General features: G+C 33.3%; 2 protein-coding genes across 2 annotated transcripts; both read left to right on the forward strand.

Annotated features, from left to right (window-relative positions):
* Positions 1 to 462: 462 nt before the first annotated feature.
* Positions 463 to 7,878, forward strand: LOC133183843 (F-box/WD repeat-containing protein 2-like). The gene is made up of 5 exons (XM_061318743.1): positions 463 to 505; positions 1,809 to 2,088; positions 2,192 to 2,459; positions 2,719 to 3,568; positions 6,456 to 7,878. The coding sequence occupies exons 2-5, from the start codon at positions 1,834 to 1,836 to the stop codon at positions 6,586 to 6,588; spliced, it is 1,506 nt and encodes a 501-aa protein (XP_061174727.1). The 5' UTR covers positions 463 to 505; positions 1,809 to 1,833; the 3' UTR covers positions 6,589 to 7,878.
* Positions 7,345 to 15,934, forward strand: LOC133182818 (monocarboxylate transporter 13-like). The gene is made up of 7 exons (XM_061317662.1): positions 7,345 to 7,549; positions 12,535 to 12,852; positions 13,171 to 13,314; positions 13,601 to 14,263; positions 14,363 to 14,542; positions 15,144 to 15,269; positions 15,750 to 15,934. Exons 1-7 carry the CDS (start codon positions 7,345 to 7,347, stop codon positions 15,899 to 15,901), a joined length of 1,788 nt encoding a protein of 595 aa, XP_061173646.1. The 3' UTR covers positions 15,902 to 15,934.
* Positions 15,935 to 20,521: the final 4,587 nt, after the last annotated feature.

Consider the following 20,521-nt stretch of genomic DNA (forward strand, 5'->3'; position numbering starts at 1 on the left):
AGAGATAAATTATTGATTATCAAAATATTTATTTGACGGTTTAAGAAATGTTAATTTAGTTATGTCTTATTTCTAACTTTTAATTATGGATGCAAATTTTCATTAAAAGTCCCTGCCGATATGAACTTCACTGTGTTTTTGATTTTAGTCTTCGTCCTCTTGTTTCCGGTGTCAAAAAAGAGCGTAAGGTTAGTCATGTTAACTAAATAATAATGACGATCCTGTCAGAATCTTGAATGTAAAATGTCATTTTGTCATACTGTTGACAACACCATTACACATAATAAGAACATAACCAACATTCGTTCTCAACAGCCAAAAATATTTTTACATCGGATGTGTCTAATGCATGTGAATATACAAATAGTCCTATATTGTATGAAAATAAATATTGTTTGTGTCAGAAATTCATGACTCCTTCTTCTTGTGACATTATACAGGAAAAGTGTTCTGGCAGTGCCATTTTTACTTTCAAGATCTAACACGATCATCATCATAAACGAATGTGAGTAGTTACATTCTGATTACGAGTTGGTTTTATATGTCTCTGGTGTTCAACCTTATTGGGTACGACCCTAACTGCCTGATCCAAGTGGTATCATTCTGAATCAAATAGATGATTTAAAATTCTTTTACTCGATTTTATCTGCATAGGAAAACTTTATTTTGATACACATCAAATATTTTTAATCGTTAAAATAGTTTTAATTATATGACACATATTTCATATGTATTTTGAATTAGTAAACTAAGAATAATATTGTCTATACATAACATAAATGTAATTTCAGTGCAATTAAGTTTTTAAGTAATGATGGTTAGATGTTAGGAAAATAGCAGAAAAGATTTTTTTTTACTATTGACTTGCTGTATACCGCACAGAAACAAACCGATTGACAAGTATATCTCTGGAGCCAATTGCTTTTTATAGACAGCTACCGTAAACCATGTATTTACCACTCCTTTTGTGCCAGATACACTTGTATGCTTATTTATAAGCTGGAGGAAAACACCTGGGTTGTAACCACATGGGAAAAACATGTAACCTGATACCATTGAGAACAGACTGATAATTTTTCTTTTTTTAAAATTCTTTCACTCTTCAACTTTATCACTAATGATAAGTAAAAAAACATGATGAAGTTGCATAATTCATTAAAGAGCCCCAAGGTGCAATCAGATGGAAGCATTAATGAAGTTTCTAGCTATATATGTATGAAGAAGATGTATATTTTTATTTACTATTCCAGAGTGGGGGGATATTCCTTATGGCTTGTGTAGATAAACTTTCTAATGCTAAAATATAACTGCATGATGGACACTTTTTAATTTGATGAAAGGCTGAATATTATGGTTAATTGCTGCAGCTTGATCCTGTTGCAATTTAATTATTTAACATGTTTAAGACTTGCATTTCTAATTACAACCATTTCAGATAATTGATAACAGAGGATTAGGATATAGTTGAATTAAGATTTTATTTTATCTACAATATTGCTCAGTACACAGATACCAATTTTAAAAAAAAACTCCTATAATTCAATGTTCGAATTGGTTTTTCTACTAAAATCCTATATACGTTGTCAACACTATAAATAAATGTTACTTATAATTCAAATACAAATATTGAATAATTAAATCAATGGACTTATCCCTATAATCACAAATAACCAATTACACCATAATAATACATGCAAATGCATTCTTTTAGGATGCTATCTTGTGGTGTGGAAGTCCTCAATCTTTTCAGGTTCAGGCATTGAAGATACTTATAAGAATAATTATGATAGCAGTTTTCTGTCTTTTAGATGATCTTCAACTGAAGGAAAGAAAATGCCTTTACATGAGGAAGAGTTTGAACACTGGTTGAATTCATTTGTACAGACTTTTAAAGGGCTGGAAGATGAGCAGAAAACAAGAACATTAAAAGCTATACTGGAAGTATGTGGCTGTGAGCAGCTAACATATCTCACACAAGTGTTCATTCCAAGCAGTTGTCAAATAGACTTCCTTTCTCACCTACCCCATGATGTTGTTATCAAGATTTTAAAATACCTGGATGGGAAAAGCCTAAAGCAATGTAGAAAAGTAAGTATCGGATTTTAAATTGATTAAATGGAAGAGAGAAAGCTAGTATTTAGGAAGAATTCATTTAGGCCCAAAAATGTAAAACTCACCCTCAATTTTGAAGGTTTGCAAATCTTGGAACAAGGTTATAAACTCTAGCAAGGAAGTTTGGCTTCATCAGTTCTGGAAACTTGGTGGTCAGGTGTTAGCTCCGTCCTCCATCACAGGGAAGGAAGCTCGGAAACTTTACTGGCACCAGTATCATTATAAAGAAAATTTCAATGAGGATCTGGACAAGGCGCAGTTTGTTTTTGGCCCCTATGATGATGAGGATACTGATGAATATTACAAACTCAAAAGCACATACTTTTATAAACCATATCTGGCTGTTGGTAAGTACTTTACACTTTTATATCCCACTAATATGCAAATGATCTTTGAACAGTGAACATTTTTCTCTTACTATGAAAAATACTGGTAGCTATCACTTTTCATTTCAAAAATCAGAAAAATGTTGAAGATCATTAAATTTTTATTGAGATTGTTTTATTTTTTTTTTAAATAAACTGGTCGAAACTATAGATTTGATGTCAGAAAAAGTTTTATAATGAAAGAAAAAGAGTACTATAGATGTGTATTCTTTATGTGTAGGGAGTGAAGACAGAAGTGTATATTTCTGGGATACAACAACTGGTATAGCCTATCTAGTAAAAGTGATTGAGGCCCACAGTATATGTCAGATCAAATTTGACAAGGAATTCCTGTACACAGCTTCATATGACAACACTGCTGCCTGCTGGAATTTGGAAACTGGACAACGTCACAGTAGATTTGTCGGTCATGTCAATGCAGTCATGTGCATCGAACCGATAAGGAGGCATAAACTAGTGCTCACAGGGTCAGCTGACTCTACCATCAAAATCTGGGACCATGATTCAGGGGAACTTTTACAGACTTTAGTGAAATTTCATTCCGGGTGGATTAAGCAGGTCCAAGCATTAAATTCCCCATTGTCTGACCATTCAGTGATGCTATCATGTGATACAAAAGGACAGATTTGTGTGTGGAGTAAATTTTTCAACCAAGACAGAACACTTTCTCATGAACATCATATGCTGTTGAATGTGCCCTTTTGCTTATCTTCTCCCATTGTTACAAACGATGGATTAGTATGCATACCTGCTGACATATCCCAAGTAGATGTTAACAATAGTACAGTGAATATCATACAGAGTGGCAGAGGGATGTTATCTTTCTTCTCTGTAACAGTTGAGAGGAAAAATGGAAATGACGCTCTGGTTTGCTCATGTGTTCGGAAGGTCTCACTTCCCTCGAATTTGTCTGAGAGTCGGACCCTGATTGGTGCTGGTAATAGGTTTGCTGTTTTCCATGTGACAGAAGATTATGTCTCAGAAGAGGGTGATCTCTATCCCTCCTCCCTCTCTATTGTTGACTTAGAACTAAAGGAAATCTACCAAACTTCTCCAGTGATTCATGAAAGGTAAGCAGTGGGTACTAGTATTTGGTATAAAATTTTAATCAGTTTATTTTAGCTGCACATATTTTGTGATTAGTAAAGCTGGAACTCAGTGATCTAGAGCCAAGTCATTTATCTGTGTGCTAGTGTGTGAGTAGGGGTGTGTGTGTGTGAGTACCCTAAAGTCTTGAAAATAAGCTGCAGCTTATTTTAAGTTTTGGTTGGAAAGCTGGGGCTTATTTTCAAACTTGGCTTATTTTAAAATCTTGGCTTATTATCAAAGCAAAAAATATGTAGTCAATTGATAAAATACCATCACATGATCAAACATCCTATCATATACCGTTTATAGAGAATGCAACTGACATTGAGATTTATAATATTTATAGCTTACATCAATTCTATAAATCAAAAAAGGAAACAAACAAACAAATTAACTTTGCATTTGTATACGAGCAAAGAAAACAAAAACTAAACAAAACAGGAAAATAATATAAACGTCAAAATCTTGTTTTTTTAGGGCGGGGGGGGGGGGGGGGGGGGGCTTTTTTACAAGAAGATTTTTTTAAATACATCAATATGGAAGGTTTTGACTATACTGCAACAGAAACAATGAACATTTTCATACTAAAATTAACAGTAAAAGATAAAGTTCAGAAAAGGGGGGAGGCAGTACTGTCCTTTTCTTTCAGATGTTTAAGAAAAACATTCTATATATAGTTGCACATATGTAGGTCTAGCTTCTGGATGTGTGTTTAGGTTAAAGTTAATCCTTGTCACTCATTTCTGATAAGAAACATAACCTTTCGGTCAAAAAGGTAACCTTTTATCATTCCATGTTTGTTGTAAATAAGCTTGGTACCTTAAGAACTGGCGAACAAGGACTTTGATTTTTGTTAAACAAGCATGACCATAACATAATTAAACAAACATGATTTTTGTTGAATAACATGACCCACAGAACTTCTACTGAACTTTAACAGAGTCATTAATACTTTTTCCACTATTTGGGAAAAGACCTTATCTTGAGAATTAGGAAAAATACAGTAACAAATAGTGGAAGCACTAATATTTTTGTTTCCTTTTAGGGTGTAACATTTTAATGAGGCCTGATCTATTTGATCTGGGCATACGTTTTCATGCAACATTGTTTCAGATGCATCACAGTACTGTACCTTTGATTGCCGTCACAATGGAATACAATAATGTCACAGTTTAAATGACATCAAATTGGCCTAAAATATCTCACTATTCTTGCATGGGTCTGGATTAAGCTGTGAAAAGCTTATACTAACAATGGCATTTCTATAAATAAACAACTTTTCAACATAATTTATTTTTATGATATGGTTAATTGGTTAATTCTTTTTATTAGAGATTCAACAGTTTTAACATAATTTTATAACATACAATGTTATTTCAACTTTTGAGTTTGAAAAATGACTGCTGCCAAAAGGAGTAGTGTTTTATCTTAAATGTTTATTTATCCTTTTTGTTGATAATATAAACATGTATGCAGAAGCTTGAATTTTTTCTTATCTTTCTACAAGTCAAGTAAAGGCAACCAAGAAGAAATATATTTAGTTTTCAACATATTATGAAACTGTAAATTTGTCACCTTTTTAACACTCCTCTTTCCAAGTAAAACAATGTTGTGTGTTAAACAAAATGAAAATGGAAAGGAAAGTCTTTTTTTATGTAGGAAGCATTTACTGTTGCAAAACATATACAGTACAACAATCTTTTGTCGATATTATGTAAACTTACTATGACATATAAGGTATCTTATATAAAGAAGATGGATGTATTTGGTGTGTAATCTGCAGGAATCATGTGACTGTATGAATCATTGAAAGTTTAAATGTTCAGTCAAGATGACTAAAGGCTCAAGTGAGCATTTCTTTCGAAATTCGTCCGTTGTCTGTTGTTGTTCTGTTGAAATTCATCTGTTGTTGTTGTTGTAGTCATTGTAAACTTTTCACAATTTCATCTTCTTTTCAAAAACCACTGAGCCAGAAAAAATGAAAATGTGAAAGCTTCCTGAAATAATGTAGATTCAATTTTGTCTAAATAATGACCCCTGGAGATAGAGTGGTACTACTATAGGTGATCAAAGTTTTACAAGAGAATATAAAGGACAAATCTTGAAAAATCCTCTTCTCAAGAACAGCAAGGCCATGATAAGTCATACTTATATAGAAGCATCCTCAGGTAGTGTAGATTCAAGTTTGTTCAAATCTGGGGATAGGATAGGGCAACATTAGGTGATCTAAGTTTTACATAGAATATATAGGAAAAATCTTCTCAAGAACAGCAGAGCCATGATTATAGTCATTTAACAAAAAAAAAAACGTTTAAATTCAGTAATAAAAGCCTAATAAATTGAACAAGTTCTATCTTTTTAAGGACCTTTTTAAAAATGGTTTAATGTTTCAAGTACCAAATGTAGAATTTGTATTATTATTACTTTTTTTTCCCAATGAAAAAAATATTTATAAGAAAGATAACTTTGGCTAACAGATGTATTCTTTTCTTACAACTACATACAACATTGTGATATTCTGACTTAGGAAGCAATGCTTTATTGTGTTTTCTAATATAAATTTAATAGGTTTTACTAAATATTATTTTCATATACACCTCATATTTTTAATTTTATGTTCTGATACTGAATCATTACTCTTTCTATCCTCTGTGTATAATTTTTTCATATCATGATCCGACATAAATATCATTTCTGAAAAAATAAGTAGTGCTTCATACCTCACACTGTTTTCCATTTGAAGCTGATGCTATAGCTCTTAACTAAAATCAATGTTGGGAAATTTAAAAAAAATTGTGAAATTTAGAGCAGAGGGTCATTAATATTAATTTTTGTACATGTAAACATTTTTGTTCTTTTGTCTTTTAGTCCCTTTGGTGAGCCACCTATTTTAGGAGACACTGATTGGTTGGATGGGTTTAATGAAAGTAATCATCCATGGCAGCTTCTAATCACACAGATGGGAGATTGTCACCTTAGTCTTACAACAGGCAGCAAATAATGAGGACACCACAAATAAGATCACCACAATGCCAAGTGATAGGAAAATGAAAGTAAATAAGGACACCACAATACCAAATGATTGAGATGTGATAGGAAATAGGGACAGCACAATACCAAGTGATAGAGAAATGATAGCAAACAGGGAAACCACAATACCATTGACTCAGAAGTAATAGCAAATAAGGACACCACAATAGCAAGTGAAATAGAAGTGATAGCAAATAAGGACACCAATATAGCAAGTGAAATGGAAGTGATAGCAAATAAGGACACCATAATACCAAGTGAAATGGAAGTGATAGCAAATAAGGACACCACAATACCAAGTGAAATGGAAGTGATAGCAAATAAGGACACCACAAAACCAAGTGAAATGGAAGTGATAGCAAATAAGGACACCACAATAGTAAGTGAAATGGAAGTGATAGCAAATAAGGACACCACAATAGCAAGTGAAATGGAAGTGATAGCAAATAAGGACACCACAATACAAAGTGATTGAGAAGTGATAGCAAATAAGGACACCACAATATCAAGTGATTGAGAAGTGATAGCAAATAAAGACACCACAATACCAAATGATTGAATGACAAATAATAACAAATAAGGACACCACAATACCAAATGATTGAGATGTGATAGAAAATAGGGACAGCACAATACCAAGTGATAGAGAAATGATAGCAAACAGGGAAACCACAATACCATTGACTGAGAAGTAATAGCAAATAAGGACACCACAATAGCAAGTGAAATGGAAGTGATAGCAAATAAGGACACCACAATAGCAAGTGAAATGGAAGTGATAGCAAATAAGGACACCACAATACCAAGTGAAATGGAAGTGATAACAAATAAGGACACCACAATAGCAAGTGAAATGGAAGTGATAGCAAATAAGGACACCACAATACCAAGTGAAATGGAAGTGATAGCAAATAAGGACACCACAATAGCAAGTGAAATGGAAGTGATAGCAAATGTATTCACATTTTTAAATTATTCTGATATAACCAAGGTCTTTGGTTGCTAAAAAAGTTACACATGGCTTTATAAATGATGATTGCAAATATCCTCCCATGTTTAGACCCTATAATATTAACTAGACATTAGCCACTTTGTCCTAGGGTTATTAAACTCTCCACTTGTACTCTGTACTTTATGATTCATGGATATCAAAACGTTTGATTTTATTGTTACTTCACTTTATCAATGTTGTTGTTGATGTTTTTTTTTTTTGGCTGTCATTTTCACACTTTTTATTGAAGTAAAATTTAAAATTCTTTGATTAACTCTTTAAAATTCTATTTTATTTCTTACAATGATGAAAGAATTATATAATTATGCCATTTCCTGTTCATCTTTTAATATCAAAACATAGTTCCCAAACTTTGATCTGGGCAAGGGGCAATTCTTTTTTATGATTGTACATGTACTTGCATATTATAGTAATTGCAACTTTTAGATGCAGGATATAGAATATTTTCAAGTTTGGTTAAAAATTATTATGTTATTAGTAAGGTATCTAAATGGGCATTCAATCAGTCAGATTGTTAGGAAAAATTAAGGAGGGTGTGTACAGGAAGGCTATAGTCTTACAGAGCAACAGTGAAAATAAACCCTTTTGCTGTAATGTGCAACAAGTGTAATCAATATTACTGATCTAAAAAAGGAAAGGTTCTCTTTCACTGGTAGGTGCCTCATAAGCACTCTTTATGCCTGCACAGTAACTATGCATCTTCAGTTTTTAATATATTTTAGAATGTACTTGATAATGTTTCTGGAATCTTTAGAGGAACCTTGTTTGTCACTAAATTAGGCCAGGTCAGCTTAGCTTGTATTATCCTTGTATTTCTTTGACCTTGTAACAAAGTTGTTTGTAAAGGCTCAACAAATTGTCACTTGGAGATTCTTTGCCATCAGTTTGTATATTTTTGCTCTCTCTCTCTCTCTCTCTATCTGGCAAGGTTATTTGGCTTTATTTTTTTAATTTGTTTATATTGGTAATTAATTGTAGCATAAATATAACAAGATACATGTAAGTACATGCACATGTATTAGCATTTGAAATAACTCTTCTATGTATAGATTTGACCATTGTCGGATTTCTAGTCTTAATATTTATTGTTTTCAAGGAGGCCTGCCTTTATATTATTTCTAAAGAAAAAAAATCACTGCACAATTTTTCTTTTTTGATTAAAGATTTGATCATTCTGATGTTGGTACATAAAAAAAATTGGCATAATATAAAAATAGAACCAATATGGTCAAAAATCTGAATGGGCCTAGTGATTCTTTTTTACATTAGGGAAGATCTCCATTTATAGAAACAGACAAACATTGGTTCGGTATCGTGTGTCTCTCAATTATAAAAATTCATGATAATGCAGGAGTAATGTCTGTGTTGGTGTAGAGGAAGCTAAACTTTTGTTGTGGGAGTCACTGATTCACAAAATATAACTTCCATCAATGAAGTATGAAAGGTTACCCCTATATCAATTTAGTACTGTTTGTAGAGGAATAGAGTATTGAAGGGATAGCAGAATGATTAGAAAAGAGGCAACCAGTGGCAAATACATGTAAAGAGAGAGGGGTAACCCCCCACCCCCACCCCACCCAATAAAATTAAGAAAATATCGGTAATACCTTTGTGATAAACTCATAATAACCACAAGTATTAAGAGTTTTTGTTGTCATTTATTTTTTTAAGTCCCCCCCCCCCCCCCCCCCGTGCTGGATATCATGAATCCGCCCTTAACCAGGAAGGTGACGATATAGCGTACTGTTGTTAGATCCCAGGACTAGCTGCGCAGTACAATTATTTTCTCTCAAGTTTTTATAGGCTTACTGTAGGCGGTACTAAATTCCCTGAAGTGCCATTCAACTTCAAATGAATTGTGGTTCTTTGGGATTTTTAATGACCTTCAATTTTTAGCTCTACTGGTCGAAGACAGGAAAATTTATGCATCGTTCAAGTGTCTGTCAAAGGCCATCGGAATCGGGGGAGTACCATGGGTGCGATTGCACCCCCTTTAAAAACAAACACTCGAAAATATCAATTTTGACACAAATTATATTCATTTATTATCTGTTGAAAGTAATGTTTCTACATTTTTTTAAATTTAATATTGATAGATTTATTTTAGGAACGCACCAGATCTCACTAAAATGGTGCCCATTTATCCAAAAAATAAAAAGGCTCAGAAGAATATCCTTTCAATTGTCTAAAGTCATTCAATTATTGGCTTTATTAAAGGTAGAGATTTTTTATCGGGTGGTAAATCTCGTGTGAGGAAGGGGCTTAATTTTACAATGTGAATACAACCCAGAATCATGAGCCGATTTTGAAGGGGCGGATAGGCTTTTTCGTTGAACCACAATTAAATAGTATGGTAAAACAGAGTAAATGATTGGTAATAATACTAATAAATAACTGTTTAATCAATCATCATCATATTTACTGTTGTTAATGACTCGCATACACTTTCTTTCCTTGTCAAAGTTTTTAATTTTTTTTTCTTTTTTTTTTTTTCTTTCAATTTTCTGGTTTCTCTTCTATAGAGCTACAATCTCATCAAAGACTTAAGGAATTTGTGCTCTGTTGCAGTCATTGTGTTATTTTAGATCTTTTGGCGTATGGAAATATAATCACATGATTCAGGTTCATTACCGTTTTCAAAATCCGTTGATAACTTTCTAGCTAAATTCTACATGACCCAATACCAAAAACCAAACATGGAAAGATTACTCGGTGCTCGATATCTGTGTGGAAAAATAAGTTCACTCATTGATTACAATACCGATTCTCAAAATAGTTGTGTATAAATTCCTATCGATTTTCAAGGTTCATGGAAGTGTACGTGCCGAATATAAACGCTATACTGAGAAGAATGAACAGGTAAGGAATTTTTCTCTTCTTTGTTTGGTAAGCCGAGCTCTACATATAAAAACTCAATCTATTATTAAGAATATGAAGGTGCCTTAATCCTGGTGATGTTTTACCTGCTGTGCATTAATAATTTCTGTTTACTTTTTAATTGCCTTTATATCTATGAAGTATTTATTACAATTTATTACATGTAACTTGTAATGTGCAATTGATGAAAAGCGATATATATTGCGAGGTTGTATGATTCTTGTTATGCAAGGTGACATGACATTATTATATATATTCAAATAGGACTGTAGATAGTTTTATACATTCCCCTTTGTTCCAGGTAGACCAAAGTGTTTTTACTGATCCTCACACGAGCTCAATGAAATACATTGTTATACATGTACATTATATGCATGAGAAACGATCTTTTTACGACCATTTACTAAATGGTCGTAAAAAATATATGCATTCAACTCTGATTATTGATGCAGTAAATATAATAAGTAGTGTAAAAATACTTTTAATGTATAATACATGTTTAATACTGTTTAAATGAAATGATTATCATTTAGTAAAGTGGGGACTCGTTTTCAATTTTTGGAATACCTATAAAGTGCTTTCTTTGGGCTAGATAGTGTGCCACATCCATCTCTCTCTCTCTCTCTCTCTCTCTCTCTCTCTGTATGTGTGTGTGTGTATCGATCACTTTCCGAAAGATTGTTGCACCTCCTGCAAAATCTGGTGTACTCGATGACTATGCAATTCTTTCTAGTGTTTGAAGGAGCGTGGTACTTTAGGATGACCTTTACGGCTCATGAACTGAAACAACCGCTTGTGACTTCAAAGTAAATCATGTGTAAAAACCCTTAAGCTTTGTATATGATTTTCTTGCTGTGAAAAATAATGAATCATGATTTAATATGTGGTTCTTTCGGGGGATAAAGCTGGTACGTATATTTTGCCAATTGGAATCTTATTTCCCGACTTGAAATCTTATTTTCCCGACCTGACGTTTATGCATTATATTGGTCATTTATTCGTGTCTCCCTTGAATCAATATCGTATGAAGAAATTCCGAGTCTTTTCCTCAGTCGCTGAGGGTAGTTTATTGCTCCCTTTTTCTGTGATAAATTATTGAAAAAAATTATACCAATGGTCAATCAAACCCGAACAGATTTTCCCAATTCAAAACATTTACAGTTGTATATTGAATGATCTATTTTAGTAAGTGAGCAATATTATTGATATGGTATCTCTTCACTGTATATATATATATATATATATATATATATATATATATATATATATATATATATATATATATATATATATATATATATATATATATATATATATATATACTACTTCTTGTCAAGACTGGTGTGCTTTCAACTTTGACCTCTGGCATGAGTTTCGGCAACCTTGATTTTCTTTTAGTTCTTGTTGGCTTTTTTTCAATCGATTTTATGTATTAATTCTAGGCATTCCACCATTTGAATTGATACTTCAAGTTATGCTATAATTATTTATCAATTTTCTGAAAAAAATCAAAGTATACAAGTTTTTTTTTTTTTTGCATTTTTTAACAAAATTTTAAATGACGAACTTTTTAGTTTTAAATTGGAAACTAAAATATCAAAATTTCCTCCCTTTGTGTCAAAATCAACTTGCATATAATTTTACATGAATGATAGAAATTCCTCTTTATTTTACCTTCAAAATCATTTATAAAAGATTTTATTTATATAGAGAAAAAAGTGAACGAACTTGCAATTTAATTAGAATCAATAACCAAAGGCTTTGCAAGGATCAATTGAGACCAGGCCACTTTTTGGAGGTCATAACAAAGTTGTGGTGTCAGTCCAAAACAAGGCCAGACAAAAATTAGGATTACTTTTGGTGCTAAAGATATCTAATAAGTGCACTAGGTTTTAGACTGTTCTTCCATTGCATGGCCATTTCACGTATATTTTTACATCAATTCATATTTATAACGCCAGATGTTCAATGCATAGTATAACAACAATACATGATGATTGTACAGCGTACACGATTTTTTTTTTCCAGTGGACATGAAGTGTGAAGCTTTTATTGAAAAAAGAGATCTGCTACAGCAGCAAGTATCTCCAAACTCTAAAGCAAATGGGTTTACCCAAAGGAAAGACAAATCTGTGTTGGAGGACCTCAATGAAGTCACTCTTCAAGCACCAGATGGAGGTTATGCCTGGGTGATTTTGGCTTGTAGTTTCTACAGCATGTTTTGTATAGAAGGACTAAACGGTTCTTTTGGCTTGTTGCTGCCCATTTTAATGGAGGAATTCAAATCGACCGCCGCAGTGACGTCAATGCTGAACTCCACCCTTATTGGCATATTTTTGATTATAAGTTAGTGAAAAGGTTTTGCATTATATTGAATACGATTTGTGCAATTAACCATGTTTTCTGGTCATATACTTTAGAAATATCTTCAAAAAAATACTTAAATCGACTTGGGGGGGGGGGGGAGATAATGTGTCAACTCTTGGGTTTTCTTTGCTGTAAACATTCTTTTTCGACTCACTTGGAACTAAATATATGCATGTTAACTGCGATTCCAAAGTCAGGTGAATAAAAAATTCAACGAACAATTTCCTTAAATATATACTTTCAGTCGCACAAAACTATTTATTAATATACATTACATTAAAATTTAATTGTTAATAGGTTTCTTCACGAGCTGCTTGATTGAGAGATATGGAACACGGGTTGTGACGTTCTGTGGTGCATGGATTTACACACTGGGACTTCTCTTGAGCTTTTTCGCTCCAAGCATCTCGTTTTTATTCCTTACTTATGGACTGCTGTGCGGTAAGATATTTCTGTAAAACAGTAAAACAATGAAACTGTTAATATTTCTTTATAATAAACGAGAAACAAATTTTATTCTACAGTGTAATTTATATGAATGTCTTTCATTGGTGCAACAGAATCAATAGAGGCAGGATGTACCCGGAGAAAACCGATGTGGACAAGGGAGTGACCACCACCAACTATTCAAACCTGTACTTGTTTTCACAAGAATCTACTCAGCTTCACGTGGACGCCATTATCTGTTAAACCCGTTAATCCTATTCTTCCTTTCATTCATTTTCAGGCTTGGGTGTTGGGATGGTTTTCTTGCCATCCATAATGATCGTTAATCAGTATTTTGATCGAAAACGTTCTCTTGCCAATGGAATATTGGCCTCCGGTGCAGGACTTGGTCTACTAGTAATGTCTCCGGTCATAGAGAAGTCAATAGATGCCTTTGGATGGCGAGGATCTCTTCTTATCTACGCCTGTTTTACTGTACAGTTGTGCGTTTGTGCATCTCTAATGAGGCCCATAAGGAAAATGAAAAAGAGGAAGGAAATTAAACCGATGTCTACCTTTTCAAATACTGTAGCAAATGGAACTGAGAATGACGATACTAGATACGCCTCCTTGCCGTTTTTGAACAGAAGTGATAATTTGTTGTTTGGCAGTTCTGGTACTTTAAGTCTTCCTGTTCTTTTTGGAAGTAATCATTCAATCACTAAAGGATCCTTTAATATTGGGGCTCTAGTAGAGGTCAGAGAATCTGAAAACGGAGAAAAAATACAATATTCTAAGACTTGCGCACTGCCAGCTTTCTGCTCAAGTAGGCCCTTCATATTTTTAACCATTGGTTGTCTACTGACCCAGATGGGACAGGCTATCCCATTGGTATTCATAGGTGATTACGGGAATCACGTTGGTGTGACGTCAGCTGATATCAGCCTCGTTCTGTCCACATTTGGTAAGTAAGCAACTATTAAAAAATAGATGTAGAGTTGTCAAAAAAGAGAAGATACAAAATTGCTTTATTTTGTGTGGAATCCTCTGGTTTATTTGTTAGGTGTGGCTAATACAATTGGTCGTTTGTTCGCCGGGTTAATTGCTAATACCCGATGTCTTGGTCACCTAAACATCTGTAACATTGGTTTGATATTAAGTGCTGGTGCCTGTTTTCTGTTCTTCCTCTGTAAAACTGTGGGTGCCTTGATGGGATTTGCCATTGCATATGGGTTCTTCCTAGGTATATATTAAAAGTTTTCATTTTAAACAATAAATTGCTTTTTTGGTTGTTAGTATGGGAATTAATGTTGCAGCTGTTGCAGAAAAAATAGATAACCCGCGGGAGGGTTTATGTAAATTTGTTTTCTGCAATAGCGACAAGGTTTATAGCCGTAGTCTGTATAAATAATTATATAAGGTAGGATTAAATACGTTAAATATTGTATTATTGATGTGTACGTATATTTCATTGACGGAAAATCCACTGCTCAAGAAATCGCTTAGCTGTGTTATAAAGTATTGATAAACGACCGTGGTTTTCATAACATATAAAGGAAATAATATTTAGTGGATGTAAATATATTATATATACATGTAAAATGACTATCATCAATATGAGTAGATCATAGGCGCTCCCCATCTAATTTCGTATATAGCGAAATAACTACAGTCTACCCTTAGTATAGAGGGGTAGACCTATACATATATACTTTCCGAATATTTCCGAAATCAGATGGGGAGCGCCTATCAGCCTATATGAAGTAGATGATAAATTAAGAACTTTGCAAAATTTTTACTACGTTATTTCTTAAATTAATCATTTTCATATATTTGTTTTACAGGATTTTTCCCCCCGATGCAACCTTTAATGATCATGGATTACCTTGGTTTGGAGCAGCTGACTGCTGGCTATGGTTTTGTAACCATGTTGAAAGGTCCAGCTGCCTTCATTGGATCTCCTATGGCAGGTTGGTTGGTCTGAATTTTAATGGAGAGAGCCCCCCGCCCCTTTCCACAGTGAAACCCCTTAAAATGGCGATTCCTCCATTGATTATTGATACATAGAAAACTGTGTTAAAGTCAAATTGGAGAGATATAGAAGCAAGAAGGAATTTTAGTGTGGCAAAGTATTATCAGATTCTTTTCAGATTGTCAGATTTAAAGAAAAATCAAAATAGTCAGATTATCGGTAGTCAGATTATAGCCAAGAAGAAAAAAATTGCAGCAGAGTAACCAAGAACTTTTCATTACCTTGTCTAACCACTGCGCAGAAGTCAATGACGTTATATGGAGAGGTGCATGACGATATCGATGTTTGAATTTTTGAGTCGATTACTCCAGAAAAAAGGGAAAGGTGGGGGGGGGGGGGTCACTGAATGATTGTTTAATCTTTGATTCATTTCCAATTTTTTCATGTATACATGTACATTCATTTTTTTTTAATATAGGAGCTCTACTGGAAATGACGGGAAATTACGAAACCGTTAATGGACTTGCAGGGATTTTGTTTACTTTAGCAGCTTGCTCACAAATGTTCGCGCTCTGTTGGGATCCACACAGTAAGGAACAGGAATCGGATATCGAATTGGAAAAACAGTAAAAAGAGACATTTTATTCCAGTCATAGTGTATATATTTTGTCTTTCGGGAATTCCAATTCATCTTCCAAGCACATTTCAATATTCTTTTCTTTTTTACGCATTGACATATTGAAAACGTCTATTTTAAATTTAGATATATATCAAACATTGAAAGCTTACTTAAACCTAATTAACTTGCAACGAGTCACTGCTGCAGTCCCTCCTCTGTATCTCTCTCTATTTGACCCTTTTAGGGTTTATTTCAGCGCTTTTCGTGCTATATAGTGGAGTTACAAGACCATCAAAATTTTGAAATTAATGCACCACCCTACCCTACGGCTAATTTGTACTTTTTTGGAAAGGTATATTATAAAGCAATTATTTTCGTCCGGTCGTAGAAAATTCTATGGTCAAAATTTAAAATAATAGGAGGTTAAAGATCAATGATTGAAATCTGACCATAATAATGAACATGTTTAAAAAAGCTTTAGGAATTCATAAATTTTCTCGGATTTTGCAATAAATTTGTATGGAAAATTGAATTTTCAGTGAAAATATCTATTTCAAAGAAAAGTAAAATTTTAACTATAATGCCCGTCTGTCTGTCCGTAAAATTAATTGTCTTGGAGTAGATTTAATTCAGTGCTGATGTACAGGTTTTTTGTTCATAAAGTACAATCAGGCAATATTAAGACAGGTGCAAGTATAAACAGTAATTAGGAAATCAGAAAAGGACAATACCCCCCCCCCCCTTTCACCCCAACCCCCAAAATACGAAATATGACTAAATTTTGAGTTTTGTTGCTTTGAAGTAATATTTTTATTTAAACGTTAAACATCAATAATTTTGAATACTAGTTATTGAATTCTAAAAAGACATTTTCTGTTCCTGAAGTATATTTATCATCAATATGACGTCATACACGTTACAGCATAATAATTAACTTTTTTTGTTTTGTTTATAATTATAAATTCCTTAAACAACTTCATGAATATGAAAGCAGTTTTATCAAGGGTTTATACAGGTTTATGCTCGGCGCATATGTCCTTTGGACATATAGGGTTCTTTAAGGGGTCACACCTGTTGTCACAAGAGCCAACCTAGTGCTAAAACTCTTAATATTTTTCGTCTCCCTCATACAATTTCCAAAAAAAAAATATTACTAATTCTTGTCTATGTATCGAAAGGTTATGATAATCTGATGAGACTCGTAAATTCTGCCTGTTATATACTCGGTTGTGAGGATTTAGGAGCAGAAAGATTTTGGACTTGTATCAGTGATATGGTAGCAATTCTATGAAACGGAACAAAGAAAGCATTTTCATATTATTGACGATATGCATTTGTTAGAGCTGTAATTCCTCTATCTTGTTCACTACTACATCACTTTACAAGAATATGTTTCATTTGAAAAGCAGAATCAGTGGCGGATCCAGGAATTTCATAACGAGGGGAAGTCAGGGGGGTCTGGGGGCTGCATCGAAGCCCCTAGCGGTTCCAGGGCAAAGTCCTGGTGGGGGTACGGGGGCGAAGCCCCCTGAAACTGACGAATTCTAACAAATAAGAGGTGTTTTCCCTTGACTTTAGGATAATACAAACAAAATATTAAAAAAAAATCAAACGGGGGAGGGGGGGGGGGGGCACACGCCTTTGAGAATAGAAACTTGATTGAGCTCATAAAATGATACTCCCGCTCCAATAGGAGTTTTGTCCGGTTGAAGGTGATTCTTTAAAAATACCATCGATATTCATTCGGGGCTTAAGAAGGAACTGCGTTAATAAAATGGATACCCCCTTTGACAAGAATAATGACAAAGTCCATGTTTTGATATAAGAAATCCCAAATATCTTTCAGATCAAGACGTAAAATTAAAAGTGCACAACACAACGGTTTAAAATAAAGATTAAATATGTGAAAATCTAATAAAATTTTATTCAAATGTATAGGAGGATTCAGAATAAAAGATGGGTACTGGGAAACTCCGATTCCGATGGAAACGTAAAATAACAGGTCCTTATTATAAGGCAGTTTATATTAAAGATTTTATATTAAATATCATAAATTTGCAAGAGGAATTGCGGATAAGTGCTGTCCACCCGGAGTGTGCCGGATATACTGATGGCCAGATACCTCAATCACTTTTATGTATATGTGTACACCCCCCCCCCCCCCTCACCACCACCACTTTTCAAGAGGAAGTAAAATAAGAGATGCATGATCTTTATGATATATAGTCCTTCCAATAATATACTCAAATATTTCCTACATTTTTTGTGAATTGTCAATAACACTTTATATCGTTTTTCTCTTTCTATTTCATACAACTTAGCATCGCATTTGCATTGCTTACGATGCAGAAAAGCAATCTCTAATCATGCAAGACACTGCTCAAATAGAAACATGAAATGAAAGTAACACGCTTGACCTTTACGTCTTCTTTAATTGAGAAATAAAACAGAATAATTACATTCAAATGCTTATAGATTGAAATCCAGATTTCATTTCGCGTCTTAAGGAGAAAATTTGAAAGTTTGTCAAAATTTGCATATTTTCTGCGGAAATTGAGTGCTTTCGTTCGAGCGTACATTTAGATTTAAATTTTGTCTTTTTAATTTAAGGTGAATATAATTAAATTTTTTAAAACCTTTTTTTGATTAAGAGAAAAAGACAATTTGATATGTTTAACAATATTTTGATCGGTTATCAATCGGTAACATTATCACAGGTTGTGCTGGGATTCTATAATTCGTTTCCGGTTACATAAAACCTTTAAAATTCAAATCAAGGAGAATAAAAAAAACTTAGTGTGAAGATATCCATAGGTATAATATGATCGTAAAACATCGTTTGAATAAATATCTTTAAAATATTTAGGTAAATGTTCGTAATTTATTACAATATGTAACTACATGGAATGTATTTTGTTGAAACACGCAATCTCTTAAAAAAAACAAAAACAAACAATAATATTCATAATTAATTTGACAATATTAACTTAGATAGCTATAAGTATCCTATTGCGTGCAAAGATTTACTTTTTATATGTAATTCAAATGTTAACTTGTGAAGAATAATATCGGCAGGCAAAATATACTAACCCCCCCCCCTTTCACTTTTATTCGCAATTAAAAAAAGTTTGACTCGAGAAAACTCTATGAGCGGGCGAAAATGCATGGGAAGGGATGTCTCTTTTATAAAATATAACTTTCAGTCGTAGGGTATGTCGGTGCATTAAACTCGAAAAATAAGCGTCTTTTTCTAGGTTTTTCACTGCACTAATAACATTTCTGAATAATGCACAACTATAATGAGTGTACATATTTACACATGAACCCAAACGATATGAGTTCATAATGAATCGTGTGCCAAATAAATACATGTTTACTATCTTTTGAAAAAGAAAAAGGAGGAAAGAAAAAAAGCCAAACACACAAATGACCCATTTTACAATATGATCACGTGATGCTCTCCAGCAGTTTGTGTTGGAGCTAATAGTGATCTCCCTTTAGTTTATAATTTATATTTTCTATTGTTGTTATATACATGATTAACACGTATAATATTTCATAGACATGTGATATTTTAATAGATGAAAATAAATAAACGTTATATGCAAGATTTTTTCGTGTTTTATTGCAATTTGCTAATCGGGACGATTAATTTAAATTGATTTTTTTTCCCAAGAGGGGTGTTCATTTCCAGTCAAAAAAATATCTAATTTTATTTTTGGCAACGAAAAATTAAAAAAAAATGGAGGAGGTGAAAGGGATGGAAATATCTATTTTATGTGTCCTGGGAGAATAGAATGAGGTAATCTGAAAAGAAATTATTTTTGATGCTTGGGGAAAGGGGGGGGGGGCAGAGAGGTTTATGCTCAAGCACTGACAGTATTCGTTTTTCCTACTTATCTAACTTTTCCTAGCATTTTAAGATGGTTCTTTTCTCCAGATGAGGAATTTCCCAATTACATTTTCAGCGTATTTTAAAAAAAAAAAACTTCTTAGGGGATGGGAGTTGCCCTGACTCCCCCCCCCCCCCATTCCTCCCTTGGTTTATGATCGAAACACGTTTTTTTTCCTTGAAAAGTTTACTGGAGCACTGGTAAAGCATTCATTAACTTATTATAAACGTGTTGGGCATGCCATAACAGAGTAATTTATGGATACAGTAGTGTTAAAAAATTAAAAGAATGTTTTTAGCCAGTACCTACGCTTTTAAAGTGAAAACACCAGTGTCAAATACAAAGGAACGACTAATATCAGCTGTTAAACATACAGTCAAGAGTGGTTAATACCCTTATTGCATTTTATAGAATATAATGCTTTATTCATTAGAACTTTAATGATACATGTATGTTCCATACATTTAAAAGATTCCAATACATTTGCATACTCAAATTTCTCAGAGACCTCCATTTTATCTCTACCTTCATTAAAATAAATGTTAATAAATGTATAACTTATGCCCCCCCCCCCCCCCCCTTGCAAGTGGTACCAGATAGCCTCAACCTAATAAGTGTACATAATTCTAGCCAATGATATCAATAAAAGAAACAAAAACACTATTTATATTTCAATATTAATCAAACATTTCAGTGTAGCACATGTCACAGATAACAGTAGTGTATTATTTTTATATT

Source organism: Saccostrea echinata, unplaced genomic scaffold, assembly GCF_033153115.1.
Source record: "Saccostrea echinata isolate AGI-Se365-2 ecotype Australia unplaced genomic scaffold, CSIRO_AGI_Sech_v1 ptg000009l, whole genome shotgun sequence".
Taxonomy (NCBI): domain Eukaryota; kingdom Metazoa; phylum Mollusca; class Bivalvia; order Ostreida; family Ostreidae; genus Saccostrea; species Saccostrea echinata.

Excerpts from the sequence above, each read along its gene's own strand:
- LOC133182818 (XM_061317662.1), top strand. The coding sequence starts at position 7,345 with ATGGAAGTGATAGCAAATAAGGACACCACAATAGCAAGTGAAATGGAA. Across the intron at positions 7,550-12,534 it reads TAAGGACACCACAATAGCAA|TGGACATGAAGTGTGAAGCT; the intron begins GTGAAATGGAAG and ends TTTTTTTTCCAG. Across the intron at positions 13,315-13,600 it reads TACTTATGGACTGCTGTGCG|GCTTGGGTGTTGGGATGGTT; the intron begins GTAAGATATTTC and ends ATTCATTTTCAG.
- LOC133183843 (XM_061318743.1), top strand. The coding sequence starts at position 1,834 with ATGCCTTTACATGAGGAAGAGTTTGAACACTGGTTGAATTCATTTGTA. Across the intron at positions 2,089-2,191 it reads GCCTAAAGCAATGTAGAAAA|GTTTGCAAATCTTGGAACAA; the intron begins GTAAGTATCGGA and ends TCAATTTTGAAG. Across the intron at positions 2,460-2,718 it reads TAAACCATATCTGGCTGTTG|GGAGTGAAGACAGAAGTGTA; the intron begins GTAAGTACTTTA and ends CTTTATGTGTAG.